This window comes from Macrosteles quadrilineatus, unplaced genomic scaffold, assembly GCF_028750875.1.
Source record: "Macrosteles quadrilineatus isolate MER2022 unplaced genomic scaffold, UCM_ALF_1.0 Scaffold_8__2_contigs__length_117827958, whole genome shotgun sequence".
NCBI classification, from domain to species: domain Eukaryota; kingdom Metazoa; phylum Arthropoda; class Insecta; order Hemiptera; family Cicadellidae; genus Macrosteles; species Macrosteles quadrilineatus.
This window is the reverse complement of record NW_026542601.1, coordinates 24338565-24360296: the sequence shown is the minus strand read 5'-3', so window position 1 is coordinate 24360296 and position 21732 is coordinate 24338565. Positions and strand designations below refer to the sequence as shown.

The 21732-nt window shown below is 35.2% G+C and overlaps 1 protein-coding gene across 1 annotated transcript; it reads right to left on the bottom strand.

The window, feature by feature from the left end:
* Window positions 1–3837: 3837 nt before the first annotated feature.
* Window positions 3838–21189, bottom strand: LOC129001265 (striatin-interacting protein 1). The gene is made up of 16 exons (XM_054428497.1): window positions 20913–21189; window positions 20104–20220; window positions 17490–17651; window positions 16722–16843; window positions 15074–15249; window positions 13465–13629; window positions 12817–12983; window positions 12236–12395; window positions 11538–11692; window positions 9830–9946; window positions 9094–9221; window positions 8507–8734; window positions 7169–7340; window positions 6375–6579; window positions 5829–5926; window positions 3838–5009 (listed from the first exon to the last, which is right to left on the bottom strand). The coding sequence occupies exons 1-16, from the start codon at window positions 21009–21011 to the stop codon at window positions 4842–4844; spliced, it is 2439 nt and encodes an 812-aa protein (XP_054284472.1). The 5' UTR covers window positions 21012–21189; the 3' UTR covers window positions 3838–4841.
* Window positions 21190–21732: the final 543 nt, after the last annotated feature.

Here is a 21732-nt window from a genome sequence, read left to right as displayed (position 1 = left end):
GAATTAAGTATATCACAGAATCGGGTACATACTCTTAATTCTGTGGTCCTATTTTATATAGAAGCCAATAGTTCAACGTGTTTTAATGTAAATTTGCTTAAACCTTTAGTAACCTGTTTTGCTTAAGTGAAGTTTAACTTACTTTAAGTGTAACTTGCTGACACCAGTGGCACAGAAAAAACAGTCTTCCTGTTATGTAAAGAACATGAATTCCAAGAGATAAAACTTGCTCAAAATCCCCGATTTTAAAATTTTTTACTAAAATAATGGCGTAACAAATCATTTGCAAAACATAAATAGAAAAAATATTTAAAAAATGAACACTAAAATACTTAGCAAATTGATTTCCAAATTGGGAAACGAACAAGAAATTTTTCAATAAATCTATTATGCTTTTAAAAGTTTTTCCATTGCACTGATTCATTTTTTTCAATTTCCTATTTAAATCTATAAGAGATCTTGAGACCACGTAACACATAAGGACTACTGTAATTTCTATACAAGCCGTCGGAGCATATTCATAGTTGAACTCGAAAATAACAAAAAACAATCTATAATCCAAATTTTTAATCACAATAAATAAAAGTAGATAGATTATTGTAATCAATGGATAAACAATCAGGAGTACTGATAGACTGAGCGGAATCTTTTTGCTTTTTGAAGGTAGAGTAAATAGTCTGCAAGCCAGTGAACAGCAAATGCATAGTTCTTCTGGTTGGTAGAAAAGAACCAGAAACAAACAACACACAGCTGATAATTGACTTGCGTTAAAAACTACTGCAAATAGGTTATCAATGTGTAATCGCCAAGGGAATAACCTCTGATCATGACTGAATCTAATAAAAACCACAATTTGGAGAACCGTGGCCAACTTCCACTTGTTACTGACAGAGAAGCAGGCTGAAACAAAGAAATTAGCATCAAAATGTAAGTTCATATGAATTTCATAATCATGAACACTTATTATCCATAAAATAAAGAATAAATTTATGAATAAACAGAATATTGATGAAAACCTATGCTGGGACAAACATGTCGAACATATATCGAGAAAAATTAACTCCGGTTTATTCGCCTTAAGGCGTATGGCCAGCCTATGCTCATTGCCTGTACTAAAACAAATATATTTTGCTCTGATTCACTCTAATATTTCTTATGGAATTGGCTTGTATGGTGCAACAACAATAAATAATCTGAATACAATTCTAAACCTACAGAAAAAAGCAATTAGATGTATGCTCAAACTTGAAGATGATGACTCCGCAAGAGAACACTTCAAAAATCTTAAAATTTTAACTGTGTATGGTCTGTATATTTTTGAATGTATCTTATTTTTTTATAACAAAAACTTATGTACAACCAATAGGTCATCAATATAATACAAGAAGACAGACCGAAAAACATTTTGAAAAACATAGATTGGAATTTAAAAAAAAAAAGACGACATACATTGGCAATAAATTCTTTAAAGCACTTCCAAATGAACTAAGATCAGAAAAAAATAATAACAAACTAAAATGTAAATTGAAAATATATTTGATCAACAAACCCATTTACTCAATAGAGGAATTTTATGAATACAACAAAATTATGAAGCAGTAGTGGTAGTTTTTTTTTAAATTTATAATTGTATTGTTTTTTAGCTTTATATTTGACGCCATTTCTTGTAATGACATGTACAAGGACAAATAAAGTGATTTGATTGATTGATTGATGGAATAGGATTTTATGGTATGGAAAATCTAAATAAGATTCCTTTTCCATAAGTCTTTTATGAACATTTTCCCCTAACAACCAAAATAATTTTACCGTGCAATGTAGTACGAGTAATTTACTATTAAATAGAAGCTAAGCTGGGAGCAGCCAATGATATTAACATTGTTATACATGAGCAGTGGTTATTACCTATTTAATGGCAACATTAAAGTAGTATGTCCCTCTATTTTAAAACTAGGCACGTGACTCAAATCTTTAAGCATAACAATTTAGAAGTTTTGAAGATTAATAATTCAAGATTTAGAATGAGAGTTATTCTGAATAACAGTTGTCACACAGTGTATTGTTTTTGACAAATAACCTGACATTGGATTGGTAAACATGAGTAACTTGAACTGATAATTGCTTACCTTTATCTTCACCACAAAGGTGTAGAGAATAGTTAATGTGCCTGTTCCATTTGATTGGCAAAACACCAAACACTCGGAGCATAAAATATAGACATGTCATTACTAACCAGTCTCTATCCATCATAACGCCACTTCTCACACACCTGTTTCTGTATATTCTGTGTTTGACCATACATTTCATCATAAAATCTCTGAGGAAAAGATGTAATCATCTTTATTCAAAGGAAACAAGTATTTGGTATGATAGGAAGTCATTCAATTTTTTTTAAGGTCGCAGTAAGTGTCTCAGAGATGGTATCATCCAACAATTGACTGGGATCACATTACACTTGAGTTACCTCTTTATTGTAATTTGTTGCCAAAGAAGTCTGGCCGTAAGTTAAAAATACTTGACTAGGAATACGTTCTTTTTCAAAAAATTGAATCAAGGCCATTAATAATACTTGTTACCGATGTGTTTAAATTAAATGTTAGTTTCCAAGAATTGCGTTCATTTTGATTGATGTCTGTATGATTTCAATTTTAAATTATTACTATTAACTTTTAACGTGTGTAGAAAAAGGTTATGCATTACCAAAGTGTTCACATGGAGTGAAGAGCACTAAGGAAAGTATTGTAATATTGATGGAACAATTTTACCATATTACCTGTGATAATGATTAGCCATGGAAAACGTTTGTTTGACTCAGAACAACGTGAAACAGAAAAGTATCCCTAGTTCTTTCACTATCTATTGTCATATTATGTACAAATGTACTTTGTTTTGCACATGGTTCCAAGATAAAAACTTTCATTGAAATAAACCCATTTAAAAAATCATAATAGTTATCATGGCTAGGAAACTTTCAAGCTGATAGATTTCAAAGCCTATAAAAAGGAATATTTGACTGAACAATAAGCTCATTGTATAAAATTACACACATTGAGGGAATTATAAAGTATCAAGACCTTTCGTCCACATTTAATAGAAAGCTCCATGAATTTGTGAACACGAGACGATGTTACACAAGGCTCTTACTGGAGAACTTTAACATTAATTAGAAATTGATAATTGGTTAAACTGATAACTGAGATTTCCCTCTTTGACTTTCTTCTGCTCAGTAGTACAAGTTTATGGAACTAACCAATATGACAATTTTTATGATAATCAATAATTAGACCTCCTCAGCAATATGTTATCTTCCAAAGAGATAACTACATAAAATTACTGCATGGTTTTTATTCTCTTGGCCATAGATTTCCAAACATATGTTTCCAAACCTCATGACAATGTCATAAAAAATGCAGAAGAAGAAAAGAAAAGAAAGTATATGACAGCTTGTGAGAACCGGAATGCCTCTTTCACCCCTTTGATTACATCAGTTTGCGGAATCCTAGGAAATGATTTTCAAACACTAATAAGAGCTTTAGCTGAAAGATTGTCAGAAAAATGTGTTAAGCCTTACAGCCTAGTAGTCAATTGGATAAGAACGAGACTGACTTGCTCAATTTTAAGGGCAACAAGCATGTGTCTGAGAAGATCTCGGAAAAAATGGAGATCTGCTAGAGAGTTCGAAGATGGAGCAGGCATCCAATATATATATTGAAAGAATCAAAATTTTTAGTAACATCTGTAATTTAGATTTATTTGTCTTGTAATATTTATAATAAATGTTTATGTTTATGTTTATAGTTTTTATTAAATAAATTCACAGGGTAAAAAAAGGAAGCATTAAAGGTGTCAGATTTTACTACACACAATTTACAGTTATTGTTAATAGAAAATTATACAGGCTTAAGATAAATATATTTTTTTATAAATAAGTATTGATATAGGTAAATAACACGAAAAAAAAAAACTAAACAAAAGCCATTCAAGGATCTTTTAGCCTCCCTCCAATAACAGAGAGCAATCAGTAGCGGCATTCTAATATAGAATATATTTTACAAGATGACTCCTTACCACTCAAAGCTTAGTTTTATAACTTTAACAAAACTTTCAGTCACAATTTTTACAAACTAAATGAGGGTCTAGTCAAGTAAAGAAAAATAAATAAGGTATAGTTATCCATTAAAAAACGACATTGGCAGAGTTAACTTGAAAATATAGTTGTACTGTATAAGAGACAACTTAAATAATGTTTGGTTTATGGTACAGTTTCTTAAATGTATATATCAGTAAGACCGCTCTATATCCTCATCATTGCACATAACTAGTTGAAAGAAAAAAAACAAACACGTGATTCCCTGCTTTGGGGAATCTAAATTATTTGAGTATCGGTTTAGAGAATTTTCTCAAAACATTAAACGCTAGATTTGTGGTCGGATTAGTTGTTGTAAGACAGACAACTAACTGGTATACTAAGAAAAAAAGTTTACTTTAAATATTACCTATCCTTAACAACTTTGCTCATCAGGTCAGAACAGATAAAGATGGCCTTTTCTGAAAAATACAGCTAAAGTACAACCTGTCCCAATGTCACAATTTCTCTCTGCAAGATCTCATTTACGGTGTTTTCTGATTTGTGATTAAAAAAGTGCCAAAGAACAACGGATTGAGTATGTTAATACGTCACAGAAATTTACACAGATAACAACCATTGTTTGAAACGTCAGTCTCATTTTAGTACTAATTAGACTGATCTATGGTTTTACCTGTGATATACTTAACAGTTCAATCACACATACAAGGACACAGACTGTACAGTATTTACAAGGTCAGTTACAGAGTTACATCTACATGTAGCTGTAGTGGAGTATCTCGTCCCAGTTGGTGGATGACTGGAACACTTCTTGTTGTAGCCAAAGCTCGTAGTGTTGTTTGAACTCTTCTGTAAGTTCTATGCCACTGAGGGAGCCCAGTACACTTGTGATACAGGTGTCGATGGGTTCAAAGTCTGGGTCCTGGAACAGAAAGTATGTAATTGACTGAAGTCCCGGAGTCACCAACACTTATCAGTACAGTTCACCCCTTGCCCTACTTTTTACATGCCACGCACATTTCTGAGGCTAAAGTAAGGTTAATATAGTCCTATTGTATAAGCACTCAATAAAGTCACCTCATACAGAACAAACTTGGTATATTTAACTTAATTTAAAAAATATTTTATATGCGGTAGAACACTATTAGAATCAATTGGGACTCTAGCGCATTTGTATAGTCAAAAATTGTTGCCGAAATTTTGGGTATTTTACAGAAAAAAGTATGATTTGAGCAAAGATTTTGTAACAGAAAGATTCATGCTTTTGCCGCAATTGCAGAAGACAATTACGATTTCCTGTGACCGCTTGAGACAAAGATGATGTCGACAAGACCGCGGAAGATGTTCATAAGTTTGCAGCGATCCCTGGAAATGTTTCCAAGACCATGGGAGGGGTTTTAGATTTTGCGATCAGAGCTTTTGCCTTCTTTGATAACGATTCTTATCACTGTGGTTTTAAGCTTTCTCCTATATTACGGATTTTTTGAGTATGGAAACTATCTACATAAAAGAACATAACATAACCTATAAAAAATAATTGCCACACTCTCAGCCTTAGTACTGTATAACACATTAATCAATCCTGGTATAACATATTACCACAAAGGCTAGCTGGCCAGAGGAATGCATCTGAACAGGAAAGTCTTCAGTTTCAATTATAGGCTTACTGTACTACTTTATACTACTACACTGCAGTACAATGTTCTTTAAACAGTCACTGTCGATAAACATTAGCACGTACCAAACTACTGGTGCTGTAGCGGCGTGTATTGAACCTGTCAACAGCTGCTCTCAGCGCACACTCCTCAGCCTGGAAATCCCAAGGTCTGGCGTCTAGGTCTGCAACAGGAAATTTCCTAAGTTATCAACATGTTTGTGACAAACAGTTATAGTTCAGGCAATAGATTGTCATTAGGTTCCATCTGAGAGGGAGGGAGATGAACAGGTTATGTTTATGCTGTTTACGTTTAAGGGGATCAATTCAACTAGGTTTATCTATTTTCATTCTTAAACTGACTACAGCTAAGATGGGAATGGACTCTTCGGTCAATAGTCAAGAAGCTTTGCCATTGTGGTGTTAAAGACAATCAATGTACATTTTCATACAATTTCACAGTACCCAAATTTTTTTAAAATTCCACTTATTTTCTTTTACTAAAACATTTCAATAAATAATAAAGCAATCATTGAATCATTACATTTACAGTCCATCTTGTAAATCCAACTTTAACTACACAATTCTTACCGGTGAAGAAACATATTGTGAATTAGAAAAAAAAATTATCACCGTTTCCATATGCCCAGTCATCGTTCAGACGATGACGCACTTTCTGGTAGATTGCACTCATAGTCTTCATGTTGGACTTCCTCCACTGACGACCCAAATATTTGGTCTGCATCTTCAACAACTTTAAAACGTACAGTTGCATCATGGCGTGACGGACTTTCAGAGTCCTCTTGAGGATTGGTGCCGATTTGAATACCACCAGCATCTGTAGAATTTATTATGATTACACCACTTGAGAAAAAAAGTAGCAGTTCTAGGTGGTAAAAGGAATTGTAAGCAGCAATTTAATTTTTTTTAAATAAATCGATAGTGAAAACTCTTGATTATCTACTGGCAGTTTATCTGCTTTTATTTATTATCAGCAGTAGCTATGGAAGTTTAACAAAAGAGAATACAATAAGAGTGGCTGGTGGAGATATACTGGGAAAACCATACAAAAACTAAATGTAATAGCGATTTGTTTTTTGTATGACAACTCAGGTTATTTCTAAAATAATCAGATATTACTATTTAATTGTTAAGGCTATTAGAAAATTTTACAAGTTGACATCTATAAGACAAGATGTATGTAACAAGACTAAAAGATTGTGCTACTCATCCTACACTCATCTCCATTCATACATGGTCGCCATTTCAGATGAAATGATTAAAGTATTATGTTAAAGTTTTTCTAGTTGGCTGTCCACAGAGGATCAGCTGATCTTACACAAATTGTTATTATATTGTTTAGGTTTTTAGTTAAGCATTTTACTTCAGGAACTTTGGATATATATGTTACAAAATTTACAACTAACCATTATGCGGGATGGTTTCCACTTGGTGAGTTTATTGAGTATACGCAGCAGGTTGATGCAGCTGAACACGTTACGCCAACAATACAGCTGACTGTCTCCGATCTCTAAACTCTCGGCTGTCAACTCAGGTTGGTCACCGATCACACACGCGGGGAAGTCCAGGATTGGTATGCTACACAACAACACAACCATTGTAGTTTAACAAATCTAAGAATGGGAATTATAAAAAGGCAGACACTGAAACTTCTACAATGAGAGTTTAGCGTAGAGATAGGCTTGGGATGACAGTTTGTTTAATCTCACCAGGCATTAGATAGATAGGTAGATTATTTAAAGGAAGAGATAATAATTGTTTGATACAAATGGCATATTGATTTAGATTAAAAAATAAGTAGTTTTAAAAAAAATTAAAATTTCCAGATTATAGCAATGTCAAAGCAAGATATTAAACCCAACGTTAAACCCACTGAATCTGAAGAAAATATTTAAGTTAAGACTTACGACTTACAAATTTAGAGAGTGTGCGAGGGGCAGGAATTCTTGTAATGCCGTACGGGAAATGTCGTCCTCCTTGTATAACAACAACCTAGCTTCAGTGTGAGCTCAGCCTCGCACGGGGAACGTTGTTTCCGATTGCTGCTTATTGTGCCAGTTTTATAATTCAATTCAGTATATTTGATTTACAGATATGACTATTTTATCGGTGGAAGGGGGGTTTTGGCTTGGATTTAGTGAAATGGAATGCAACAGTGATAATAATTACTGCAGTGAAGCATTGTTGAAGGAGCCTAGCCTCAAAATTGTGCTCGACGCCTTTTTGCCGTATTTTTTATGGTGTATCCGGTTTTTCGTCCCTACCTTTTCCATCCATTTGGCAACACTGAGACCCTGCTCTTTAGTGCTGTCTTCAGTCAGTCTCTTAACACGACCGCAGCGAACGTGTTAAGAGTAAAATATTGAATTTCAAATTTAATTTCACCCTTTGCCTCTGCTACCACAAGTGACAATAACGTCATGAAATCTGAGAAGGGAGGTTCAAGTCAATTACGGTACAGATCAATGAGTGGTGTCGCCGATACTGCAAGATATGCTCACAGGTGTTATCAAGATTGTTGCAACAATTGCAGGAAACAATCAACTTAGTAAAAATTACACGTATACCCAACACTTAATAATAAATTTAATTGTTGTCAATCAAAGGTGAAATATTGTATCTCATTTTTACTGACAATAACCAACCATCCAAAAAATCAGTTATCCTAACATTCCCTACCTCAAATTGTTTTAGATAATCGACTCTCTACTGTAAATGGAATTTCAAGATAATCTAACACTTACACATTCTTAGCGCCAACAAAATCCATGATGGTTTGGTTGAAGAACTTGAGCACAAGTGGTATACAGTTGGCAAACACCAGGTGTTGTGACATGAACTCAAACTGGTAAATGTGGTTGAGCTTGAAGTGCTTCAGTAGGAGCAACAAGATGGCCGACACTGCCTTCACTACAATCTCCTTGTGTCGGTTGACATCCGTACCCAGCTTGAGGGATTGTAGAACTGTCATCCTAAAAAATATCAACTAATATAAGTCTTTAGCAGAACCTCTTTAAACTATGATATGTGTATTTACTATTACAGGAATTAACTTAATTTGAGAAAATTTCCCGCATAGGGAATAAGCTATTACTGTAGGTCTCATAGTAGGACCTAGACCTGGGACAGATAAACTTTTTGTTTTTATGTCCGCAGATGCCAAAAAGACCCTCAGTTCAAGGTATCGCATCTAACCTTCCCAATGCAGCCAGCTAGATGCGTAACATGCCTAGTGTTAATAATAAATTACCTTAATGTCTTTACATTACTATATTAATGTTTTGTAATAAATCAGCATTTTACACATATCAACTTTGAATTAATTACTCACGGCATTTCTTCTGGTAGAACATCCGCCATGATGTTGATTGATTCTGTTTTTGCCTTTGATGTTGGAGCAGCAGCCAATAATATTTTCAGCAAGGCAATCATGTATTGTGGTAAGTTTGCTAGCAGGGCCTGAAATTTGCAAAATAATTTGTCAACATTGTGTCAAATATTCAATCAAACCAATGTTTATGCTATAAGATTGAAAATAACCAAAACCTGTATTTCAGTATTTGCCATTAAGCCTTTCTAAATGCAGTGACGTTAGTGGTATGTTTGTAGTTACTTATTAAATTGTGTAACTTGAGTTTTTGAAGAAATTATTGTAACATTTTGTTAATTAGCCAACCAGTATAATATTGATTTTAAAATCAAATTTACAGTTTTTATAGTTAATACAAAAAATATAGGTTTTAACATTTGAAATTTTGTTTAGTAAAATACAACAATACAAAAACACATTGCACATTGGGTTGATTGTAAATTTAATGCAAAAAACAGTTTAAAAAATTTCCATTTCCTGGATTTTACCTCTTCTTTTTAATATATTAGGAGGAGTAAATAATAATACATGCTATTATAGCACAAAAAACAAATAATAACTAATATGAAATGTTATATACTCATAGACTGTATAGTTCTACAATTGGATTATAAATATTACGATATTGCCTAGTGTAATACTGATGATGAGTATTTCTCTAAAGTGAATGTAAAAAAACATTTTTTGCTACACTTACTTGATAAAGTATTTCAGAGGCTGTAAGCGAGATGGGAGGTTCTTTCACTGATATTGGGCTTTTAGCATAATCTTCTTCTTGTTGAGTTTGTATCTCAGCCAGGGATGTGTAAATATGCTGAAAATTTTGTTTTCTTTTAATTACAGAAGACTATCAGCCTAAATGTACTTTTTAGAGGGCTAAATGGTTTTATGCACTAGTAAAAATTGAAGAGTTATCAGTGTCGGTTATAGTTATGTTTTAGACTGTCCGCTGTATTGAACTAACTAAAACACGGTAGCAAAAATTACAAGCTTACAGACCCTGTTAAGTAGAGAGGTCAAACATCAAATGGCTGTGTGTCTTGACTCCACTGAACAAAACTTTTTGAGTCTTTACCATTTCCATTGTAATATCATGGCTTTAGTTCTAAATACATACTTCAGACTAATATTTATTTACCAATTATCAGTGGATCTGAAACCTTTATATTGTTATTTAATGTTTCATGATGGGTTAGGATCTGGATCATGGATACCATAGAAGAATTCGAGATTTACAGAGCATCAAAACAATTACATCAAGTATCAATTAACTCAATTATTTAAGAAAGGGACACTATGTGCGTATTTTAACCCAAATGTGAGTGTAGGATGAGTGGCACAATCTTAGTTTCTTGTTAGTGACTACGGCCGACATGTTTCTTAGACACAGCTGTTAATTAATAGCCCATACAGCCAATGGCAACTAAGGGACCTACAGTATATAGTGAAATCCGAACCACGTTTTTTCCTTGTAATCAAGGAATTGGTCTAATTATCAGGATAGTACTGCGGATAGTGGTAGTACTCATTAGTGCGGACGTTAATCCACACCAGGGAGTATGGCATCCACAGTGCATGCCTATAAATATCCACAATCCGTGACCTCCTGGATTTCAGGAAGACGCCACCATCACAGTCAACACTCTGACCATATCTTAAACAAACAGCTGTCCTTCAAATCTAATATCATTTACAATACTGCTATCCACATTCTCGAAAAAAAAAAAAAAACAGAGTCAAGATAAGGAGGGAAAAGGGGAGGGGGTTACTACCTCCGACACAGGTCAGTCATAACTAATCATCAACCGGTAATGCACCTCGTGTTCGGACTACTTTTTTCGTGTTCGGGCAAGTTTTTTGTTTAAATGTCGTATTTGTACGTTTTTATGTCTAAGAAGAGTTTAAATATAAATGCTGATGACCTCATAGATCAATGAGAACAGTCTTTAACGTTTAACCTGAAGGTGTGCTCTTAGCAGCACGAAACAGCTGTCGTTTTTTATTTATAACACAACAGGGTCAATTGACGCAACAGTTATTCCAAACAATTTTAATATTATAAATGTTTGATGAGATTTTTTTACTTTTTTTTACAAAACCTGGAAAGGTAGGACACTTGTCTGTAATTTTACTGGTAGGCCAAACAAATGTATTACGCACTGTTTCTGAATAAAAAAAAAACAGTAAGGAAAAAACACTTAGAACAGAAAATAAATGGATAAAATATGTGTTTTTCTACCAAAGAGTTGTGAGCTCAAGTGCATGTAGAACTTAAGTATTCAAATGTAAGCTATGTAATAAAAAGTGTTAAGAGTGAATAGTTACAATACTTTTGTTGTTGGAAATATTACCTTTGCTTTGTCTAACAAGTGGTAAGAAGCTGAAAAAAAATCTCTGTAGCTTACCTGCTTCAAAATGTGAACGCTCTCATGAATGGGTTGGGGCAGTCCAAAAAGCGACTCTCTATCACCTTGTAGAGGAAAACCAACAAACTTGATCCTCGTGTTGTCCAGAAACACATCCAAATCTCTCTGTCTAACTTTCGGAAGCCAAGGAAGACCTGGGAAAACCATTTGAGCAGTTTATGTCAGTCAGTAGCGTGGTAGTGTGTGAAAACAAGGTAGCGATGTCATGGATTAGCGTTCCAGTACTGACACTTATAATTCATCAGTTATTTCTTGTAGGTACTGTACTGGCTCATCCGGGCCTATATGAATGGGCAAATTCAAGGTTAAAAATAGCCACCAACTTTGAAATGTTTTGGTGAGGCAAAACATGCCATGCCTACATGGTTGCTATCATGGTGGTTTTTATTGTTCCTTTTAACGTTGAAAATGAATCTGAGCTAACCCATACAATATACAATTGTAACACTGGGCGAAATGAACACTTATTCATTAAGTACCTAATTTGATCAAGTAAAAGTTAAATTGTGAAAACGTGAGCAGGATTCCCTTTGAAAAGAATGAGATTCGCTCAATAAGCAGATAAGACTTACACAATTATTAATGTTACTAGTTTTGTTACTAGTTGTGTTACTTTTCTACATTTCTTGACCTATTGAGTGAAGCTCATGCTATAATACACACTTCCACACTATTACCTTTAGCAGGGGTGGGAGTGGAGGGCCGTGGACTGGAAGGACGTGTATTCTCCCCTCCGTCCTCCATAGCTTGTTGATCGTCAAACTCTCTCATTTCTTCATCTGACTGATCAAAGTCCATTCCGAGTGACTCGTCCAGCGAGCTTTGCTTCATTAGACTCTGAAATTTCAACAGTTTACAGACAATACATCTTAGATAAATCTATCATTGCAGAAAATTATTTAGAAACCTCTGACTTTGAAAGCAATCTGTATGATACTAGAAAATGTTTGAAAAATGATAATTTCTATCCAATGTAAATTAACTGATGATTACAAATCATATTATATAGGACTGCAAATTTTAAAGTACTTTCCAGATTACATTCATATAAAGACACTGATTACAAGAAACATATCTGATGCTGACATTTATCTCCTCAGGATCGATCTGGCTTTTGATTGCCAGGCAAGCACTAAAACTACTCTCTACGCAGCCAACTTGTATTCCTTTCGCTCTAAAAAAATCATATGCAATGTTCATTCTATTTGAGTGGCCTTAGTAACAATCCAGTCAATATGGTGTTAGTAGATGTACTGACCCTACGGAATGGCCGGTTGTTGCGTCGCTGGTTCTGATTCGGAGTCTGATTCTCCAGCAACAGCAGGTCCGCTGCACTGGCTGGTGGGGAGGAAGCTCTCATAGTCCTCACTACTTCTATTGTGTCCTCCTCGTAAACAGCGAGCCCAGCCTGCTCACGGTACTTCTCTGCAATATGATAAATGTTCTAAATGATCAAATTCTTATTGCTCATTTTGAAATAAAAATATTCAACACCAAACTTATGGAGTTTCAATTCAGATGAAAAGAATAGATTCTTATAGTACAAGATTATTCTTACTGTTATTAATGTAGATTTATGTTTTGTATAAAAAAAATTGTTTTTAAAGTTATAAACGAGTCTGTTTTAAATTGTTACAACTACCTAAACGAATAAAATGCCATTGAGCACCTTGGTCCCTTGGTACTATACATCTATACACAGTTGAGTAAAAACCAAGAACAAATTGAAATTGTTCAAACACACAGACTAATTTTTCATCAAATCAACATTTAAGAATATAAAAAGTATGTCAAAATATGTTGTTACCTTAATAAGCTGACCATAATTAATTACAGACTGATAATTTTAGTAGGTCCAAACATCTCTACGTTAAACACATTTATACAAGAACATAAACCACTTTACTTTTCAATTCTTGAAGCACACTCATGCCACCGAGAGATACTAGAATCATTTTCCATAGCAGCAACAATACTTTCTTCATGGGAAAGTGTGGAGCGGAGTTGCCGCAGAACTTAGTCACCATACCAAACAGTTTAACCACCAGCAGCTCTTCTCCCATTGGATGACCTGTAGAAGAGAGTATGACCTTATCAATCAAAACCACAAAATGTACTGAGATCGATTTTGTTTTTATTTCAAAGAATTTAGGAATGTTTATCTATTATCTTTTTGGGTTCCATAAACATTGCATTTGTGTACTGTGCTCTATGTGCACATTGTGAACAATGTTTGTGTCTATGTTTACCATGTATGCATAAAAAACCCAATACAATACAATACTGCTGCCACCTAAAACCAAATACAAAATACCAATTTACAAAATACTTGCAACATCTTGTTTTGTATTTGGAGCAGGTATTGGCTATCCAAATTGCTTCTTTGTTAAAAAAAATGAGACATGAGCTGCATCCTGGCATTGGGTTTACCAATATTGACAGTGTGGTAGTTCGTGCAGTCTAGCCAGGAGACAGAACAGTACGGTAAGTCAAGAGTTTGAATCATGTCTCGAACAGCTCTGTGGTAGAGCTTGGTGGTAGAGACCCACATATATTAAGTGGTGAATAATTGAGATCAAACAAGTATATGTTCAAACGATAGGTGGAATCTTTATAAGTTTTACCTTCAATTAGGTAGTTTAATACTACAGTAGTTCCGTTAGTCCGAAATGGTTGGGACCAGGCCCATTTCGGATAACTGAATATTTAGGATTAAATGTTTTGTTTAATTTTAAATAAAAATCTTCTTTTGGAAGATGCTCACAATTTTGCCATGAGCATGGAAGATGTCCTTGATTTGACCTTGACTGTGAAAGATGTTCATGATTTAACCGTGACCACGGGGATGTTCTCCATTTTGCTGTAACTGTGGAAGATGTCCTCAATTTTACTGTGATCGCAGATGATGTTCTTGATTTTAACATGACCGAGGAAGACATTCAAGTTTTTGCTTGGACAGCAGACGGTGTTTACCACGTTTTAACAGTCAGGTTTTTCATGCGTTTATACAAGCAAATACATAAACTCTGTACGCTGGGTGTGGGTGTTTATCTTTTCTAAATTGGGCTTAAATCCGTAATACAACAAATGACAAAATGGATTTCCCAGGCAAATTGCAAAAGTCAAAACAATTTCCAGTTTTACCGGCTTCCTCGGTGTTTCTCCATGGTATTTTCTTAAATCCCGGGAAGATACCCCCAGACCCCCCAGTTCCGCCCCCACCCACAAAATGGAATTAATCTGCCACTAAAGTGGTTGTGCCCACCAAAAATTTTGACTAAATGGGATTTGTGATTTGGATGAATGAATAACACAATAACAAAACAAATGGTATATAACCTCTGTCTGTCTTCAGTCTTAAAAAAATAGTCTGAAGATGACTAGTTTCGGTTTGGTGACCCATGTTCAAAGACTTAAGACCGACAGAGGTATGTAACCTTTTATATTATTTCATACAATCAGTCTTGGTGGCAAGAATGAATCATGTTACATCATAGTGTTTAACTTGTACTCACTGATGTCGTTTTTGAACATGTCCACAACATTGTGCCATTCAGGGGGGTCGTCCTCGTTGACACATCGGATAGTCTCTGTGATGATGTACAACACACTCAGTATCACTCGCAGATCTGTAGAGTCTGCTAGGCTCACAGCCAGCTTGCGCATTGCAGTAGACGCTGTGGCTAAGTTGCTGTCACATACATACTGTATCACTCTACTATAAATTTGAATAACAAGCTTAGACAAGGCCATCCTAGCACAAGAAACAAACAAACTTTACTCTTTACATATCATTAGAATATTTAACGTTTTCAAACAAGGACTGTTTCAGCTGGACATAAAATATTAATGGATTTGGGACTGCTACTGGGTTTTTTATTGCATCATCACCCTAGTAATAAATTATGAAGATCGTAAACAAACATCTGATAAGCCTTTAAAACTACATAGTAAATTGAAAGTAATTTTTTACTATAATAGGCTGTACCCGAATTTCGAACGGACCCCTACTTCTTGGACATTCTCTAAGATACGCTAGTTACTATTCCTTTCTTTAAAATTATAATCCTGGATCAGAGCATTTTCTCAAACAAAACTAACCTTAAAGTACCCATTCTCTCACTTTCACCCTTTCAAGTTTTCGGTGTCCTCCATTTTTTGTGTATACAGTAGACCCCCTCTTAACCGACCTCGTATTAAGCGATTATCGGATTATCCGCCTTCGAAGGTAAAATAATACAGTTTGTTTTAACCGACCTTGCTTTGAAAGCAACTCGGTTTAACCGCCGCTTTCTAGGAATCTCGGCATTCCCAATGAATCCCACGCTGGGCGATGAGAACTAAACCATACGCTTATCTCCATAGGATATGACTAACAATCAGTTATTTTGTGTTGATCACAAAAAATATAGCATAGCCTATTGTCAGTTTGTCATCATCGTTCGTAGCTCGAGCACATCTGATCTGATTTGTTATCTGTGCGGCAAATTTATAACATCATAAAGTTACGATTTTTAGAACTGATCATCTTATCGCCGGAGTAAACAAACAACGCAACTTGTAGGGAAGGCAGGGAAGGGGGGTTAACAACTCCAAGGTCAAGATAGCTTTTGTGCCTCGAGCCTCCAGTGAGAGGCTATAAATAAACGTCCTGTCTTGTAACAAAATGGTCGCTTGTATCTTTAATGACGACAAAAGGTTCTGTACTGTATTACGATGTATTTGGAAAGCATCAATTAATACATTACAGTACTAAATTTATTAAAATAGGAATTTAATTGACTCTTGCCTAGTATTATAATATATTCCACTGAAAGTAGGCCTATTTGACTTAACCGTGTTTTATGTTTATATGTGACTTTTCTATCAATATGAAAAAGGAGATAAGAGTAGTTTATTTTATAAATAATGCAAGTATGACTTCAAAATAATGATTACATAATTCCAAATGAATAGCACTTCATTATGTTATGATTTTAGGGATTGCACGTTTTATCGGAACCTTTTGAGTTATCTGACCTAGGTCCGGTCCCATTAGGGTCGGTTAAGAGGGTGTCTACTGTACTACCAATCTAAACTTTTCCAAGGCAGGCTAGCAGCTGCTACATGTTTGTTCTTAAAGTCATAAAGTAGAATTTTTAGCTTTTCATCACTTAAACTCACTCTATCTCAATGTTGAGGAGCTCAACAAAGGCGTGAAACACCCCACACTCGTACAGAAGGAAAACATTGTCCTTTGTACACGCTTGCTGCTCTTTATCTGACTGCATCTCCGCCCAACAGCCCTGAGTAAAACATATATTATTGCATCTTAGTAAAGTGTGCTAGACACTAGAAGGACAGCAAAACATCTAAACCGACTATCCTAATATTGTGATCTTTTTAAGGCTGTGACAATCAATGTGACAACGTTGCAAATCCCTTTAGTTGCCAACCTATTTGCTCCGCTTCACTATTGTCCCACACACTATTGAGTAAACTAAGATTATATTTTGTCTTTTTCTTAAAAAAAGGTATAACATTTATATACTGTAAAGCACACAAGACCCTTAGTTCATAAATCATTGCCACGTTTCTCTCACAATGGCCTTTACCGGAGGAGGTCACAAAACTATGTATTTTGTTGCATTGTTTACTTTGAAGCTTATCTTTTAACAATCTGAAAAATATATCTGATCTTCATTATTAAGAAAATACATTATTAATTCACCCCAAGTTTAATAGTTTTAAAATCACACCGCTGAAATAGGATCAGGCTACATATAATAGCCTACATATAATTAACAACAAAGAACACACCTAAAGTAAGAGGCAAAGCTTTTCCAAACAGATATGGTATCAATTTGTTAACGATGAAATAATTTAAGTTAATGCCTATGAGCTTAACTCAAAATAATATTAAAGTCTATTTATAGTCTATAATACACATACCTGAGCCAAGTACTGAAAGCATCTGGCAGCTTTCATTCGCAGATCTTTATTGGAAACTTCCAGTTGGTCCAACAACTTTGTTATTGTGGATTTTTTCTTTTCTAGACTGAATTTTTGCCAGCAAGGTGTCAGTCCATACATTTCCATCAGATCTTCAAACGCCTAAAAAGATATTATCAACTACTGAAGCAAACTTTTTACGTTATATATAGTTTCACATTAAATAAGGTACACACTCTTTTCATAAAAAATTTTTACTGTGAAATGTATTCTGGCCTACTAAGATTTACCAAGCTACAACAATAGTTTTGATAGCTGTAGGTTCTATGTGTTGGTAAAGTTCAAGAAGGTTATTGATTTAAATTGTGTAGGTTCAGTTGTATTCAGAGAGTGTCACTTTCAATTTCAAATAATATATAATCTAGGCCTACAGTGAATGACTGAATTTACTAATGTGAACTACTATCAGAGTAGGCCTACCAGTCCTTCGTACGGGGTTAACGTACAGGGTGGGGCAGAGTGGACTCCCTAGTTTCAATCAGTCGCTGAAGAGCGTGCGCGCGAGTTAGCGGAGTAGGAGAGGTTTCATGTGGTGGGGGGAAAGACGCCATTGTTAGTAGTCACCATCGTCATGATAGTGTTCCCGATGCTAAAACAATAAGGAAATGGATTACAAGTGTACGGGCGACCGGATCTGCACTGCCTAGAAAACCAGTCGGACAACCAAAGAGTGTGAGGACACCAGAGAACATAATGGCGGTGAGAGCGTCTATTGAACAATCTCCATCGCGCTCTGCACGGAAACATGCTGCTGCTCTTAGAATGTCGGCCAGAACGGTGAGGCAAATTTTACACTCAGACCTTAATTTACACCCGTATAAGATGATGGTTGTTCAAGAATTGATGCCAGCAGATTTTGTTAAACGTACAGATGCTTGCAATGCATTACTGGCTTCTTTACAACCCGGCACTATTCTGTGGTCTAGTGATGAGGCACATTTTCACCTCTCGGGCACAGTATATAAACAAAATTTTCGTTACTGGGTAGCTGAAAACCCACAAACTCTTCACCAAAAACCTCTTCATTCTCCAAAAGTGACTGTGTGGTGTGCTGTGTCCTCCATAGGCATAATTGGCCCCTACTTTTTTGAATCGGAAGGTGCAACTGTTACTGTGAACGCTGTGCGCTATTGTCAGATGTTGGAGAACTTTTTCTTCCCCAGAATTGAAGAGTATGGTGAGGAAAATAATATGGAAGCCTTTTGGTTTCAACAGGATGGTGCCACGGCTCATACCGCCCGTCGCTCTCGCCAACTTCTGCAAGAATGGTTTCCCGGCCGCTTGATCTCATTACGAGGAGATGTTTTTATAGCCCCCTCGCTCCCCCGATCCAAGCCCATGCGATTATTTTCTTTGGGGTTACCTCAAATCTGAGGTTTACAAAGTTCGACCAAGGACCTTGGAAGCCCTTAAGGAAGCAATTGTTGATGTTATCACTGGAATAACGCCAGATATGCTGCGTAGAGTTTTTGAAAACTTCATTGAACGGCTGAATATGTGCATCGCTCGTCAAGGTCGTCACCTGGGCGATATCATTTTTAAAACTTAATGAAAAATTAATGGCATTGTATTTAGATTTCAGAAATAAAAAGCTTTTGTAATAATCTTGTATGGTTTTTATACAGTTAACCGATCAAATCAGGGAGTCCACTCTGCCCCACCTGTATAAAATGCTTATTGCAGTTATACACATGCTTTGCGTTTGCAATGGGAGAGGACACGTTTTAAGAAAATTTTGTTTAATAATGTAATACCATAATGTTCTACCACTGCACCTAAACAATAGAAAAAAGGAAAGTTCTCACAGCTTTTTGTTGCTGCTTGGTTCAAATTAGCTGTTGTCATAAATGCTAAAAGAATTAATTAGTGCTGCACCCTGTTGGTAAACCTTATAACGTTTTAATGCTATTGAATATCATAGAATCAACTTGTGGCTGGCAAAATTCTTTAATTCCTTTTAAATATGAATACTCATAAGGTTAACATGGGAAACTTTAGAGCCACTGGGGTGGAGCCCGAAAGGATTTTTGAGATAAGAATATGTCTATATGTTAATCGGGAATGTGAGCTATCATAATACCAAATTTCAACCCAATCCGACCAGTAGTTAATGCTTGATTGAACTTCAAACAAACAAACGCACAAGCTTTCACATTAGTATGATTTTGTTCATTTGTAACAAAAATTCACAGGCTAGAATTTTAAGTGGTACCTTTCAGGTGTATTAAAGGGATCGTGTCTTGTTGTATCACCGTAAAGTTGTCGGCTGAGTAACAACTAGACGTAGATGCAACTCGATGTAGTAGATACAACTTGACGGTGGCGTACCCAATTTTATTTCAAATGCATTGAATTGAAATTTTAAAGCATAAAATGTGCAGTCTAGAGGTACAGGTAAATACAGTAGCCTAAAACTCATTTGGCGAGAACATAAAAAATCAGTTTACGCTACAATTTTAAAAGCAATACTGCCTTGCAGGTTTTACTAGAGCTACCTACTCCATTACTTTCAGTGTAGTAATTGACTAGCCTACTTAGTAATTCTTAGGCTTACCTTGACATTAAGCTGAAATTCAGACTGCTCAGTATAACTATACAGTTCAGCAATCTCGTTGGTATACGAATCAGCATCTGCATATACAAAGTCAAGATCTGGACTTTCTGCACCTCCCTGCAAACAGTGATATAAGTTATAAATTTACGGTGAACATGAGATTAGGCAAAGTAATAAAGGGTAGAAAACTGTGTCAATTACCATCCTACTGTTATCAATACTAGGCCTATGAGTCGTTTAATATCTTGTAGAGGAATACTGCGTCCATCAACTCTCTTTGAAAAAGCAATGGCAGGAGGCCAAAAAGCTGGCCAATCTCATTGATTTCTACTTCCATGTAGCTAAGACCCATCTTGACTCCAATCAGCCTAAGAAAACGATTCTGGACTTTTTCTAGTTGGTTAATCAATCCCATTTGGTAAGGGGACCACATAGTTGAGTTGTATTGTTTAGAATTGAGCATGAGTCATGTAGAGAGTTATAATGGTAGTAAGAGAAAAGGGTACTCTGGTGGCTCTGAAAATAAAACCGAACAAGGAGCCTTGTGAGTCACTCTTCAAATCAGGCATTTGGCTGCTTACGACCCTTCCATAATATCCAACAAAATGATTATCACACAAATTTACATTTGTGTCCATAAAATGAGGTGGGTCTGGATACATATAAGCCTACAGCAGGCCTGACAATGTAGGCTTAAAAACAATGGTTTGATGAGTTGTGCACCAAATTAGGCCTAACGTGACGTTGGTGCAAACATTTGTAAAAGTAATAGGTTATGACATAGGCCTAGTCTACTTAACTTAACTTACATCAGAATCTTGTCTCTGTCGCCGAAAGATGTCACGAAGTTTAGGAAGTCCTCGTTTGCCATTACCATTAGGGTCGACCGTGATAATTCTGTTATCCATCTTCTGAAATAACTTCCTATTTTAATAGGTGGATTGTGGCAGTAAAAAAATCTATATTAATTAGATTCCATTCCTCACGTTTTAGTAAACTTGTCGTTTTTTTAAATCATTGACAAGGTAGCATATTTCATTTCCCTTGTAGTTTATTATTTACAAAACTAAAACTCCGTTCCTTTCCTTGAATAAAAGAAAGAGTAAACAGTAAAGATCAGAAGAGAAATAACTGACTGACACTGGTCACTGAACTGACTAACTGACACAGTGACACTAGTACACTACTGACAGCAGCAGCAGGAGCAGAGCAGAAAGAAAGCAAAGGCCACAGAGTGAGTACGATTTCCTAAGTTACAACTTTTTTTCTCATTGAAAAAAATATATACAATTTTCTTAGGATTTGCTTGAAAGCAGGTTTATATTATACAGCCTCGTTGTGTATTGTTAATATTAACATTTTTTCGTATCTATTCTGCGCGGGATTGATTTAATTCATGGTATTTCCAATATCTAACAACCTACTAATGCAAAGCATAATAATTGATTAATGAATAAATCAGTGCATACTCTAATTATTAACTAGGAGCGTTTGTAGCATTGTATAGTATATAAGGTATTGCAAAATCTAAGTACAATATATTAAAAAACTTGAAATGTTTTATTATTAAAAACCTTATCTCTTTGATCTTTATTTGCATGTTAAATATCCTTTACTATAAATAAACTT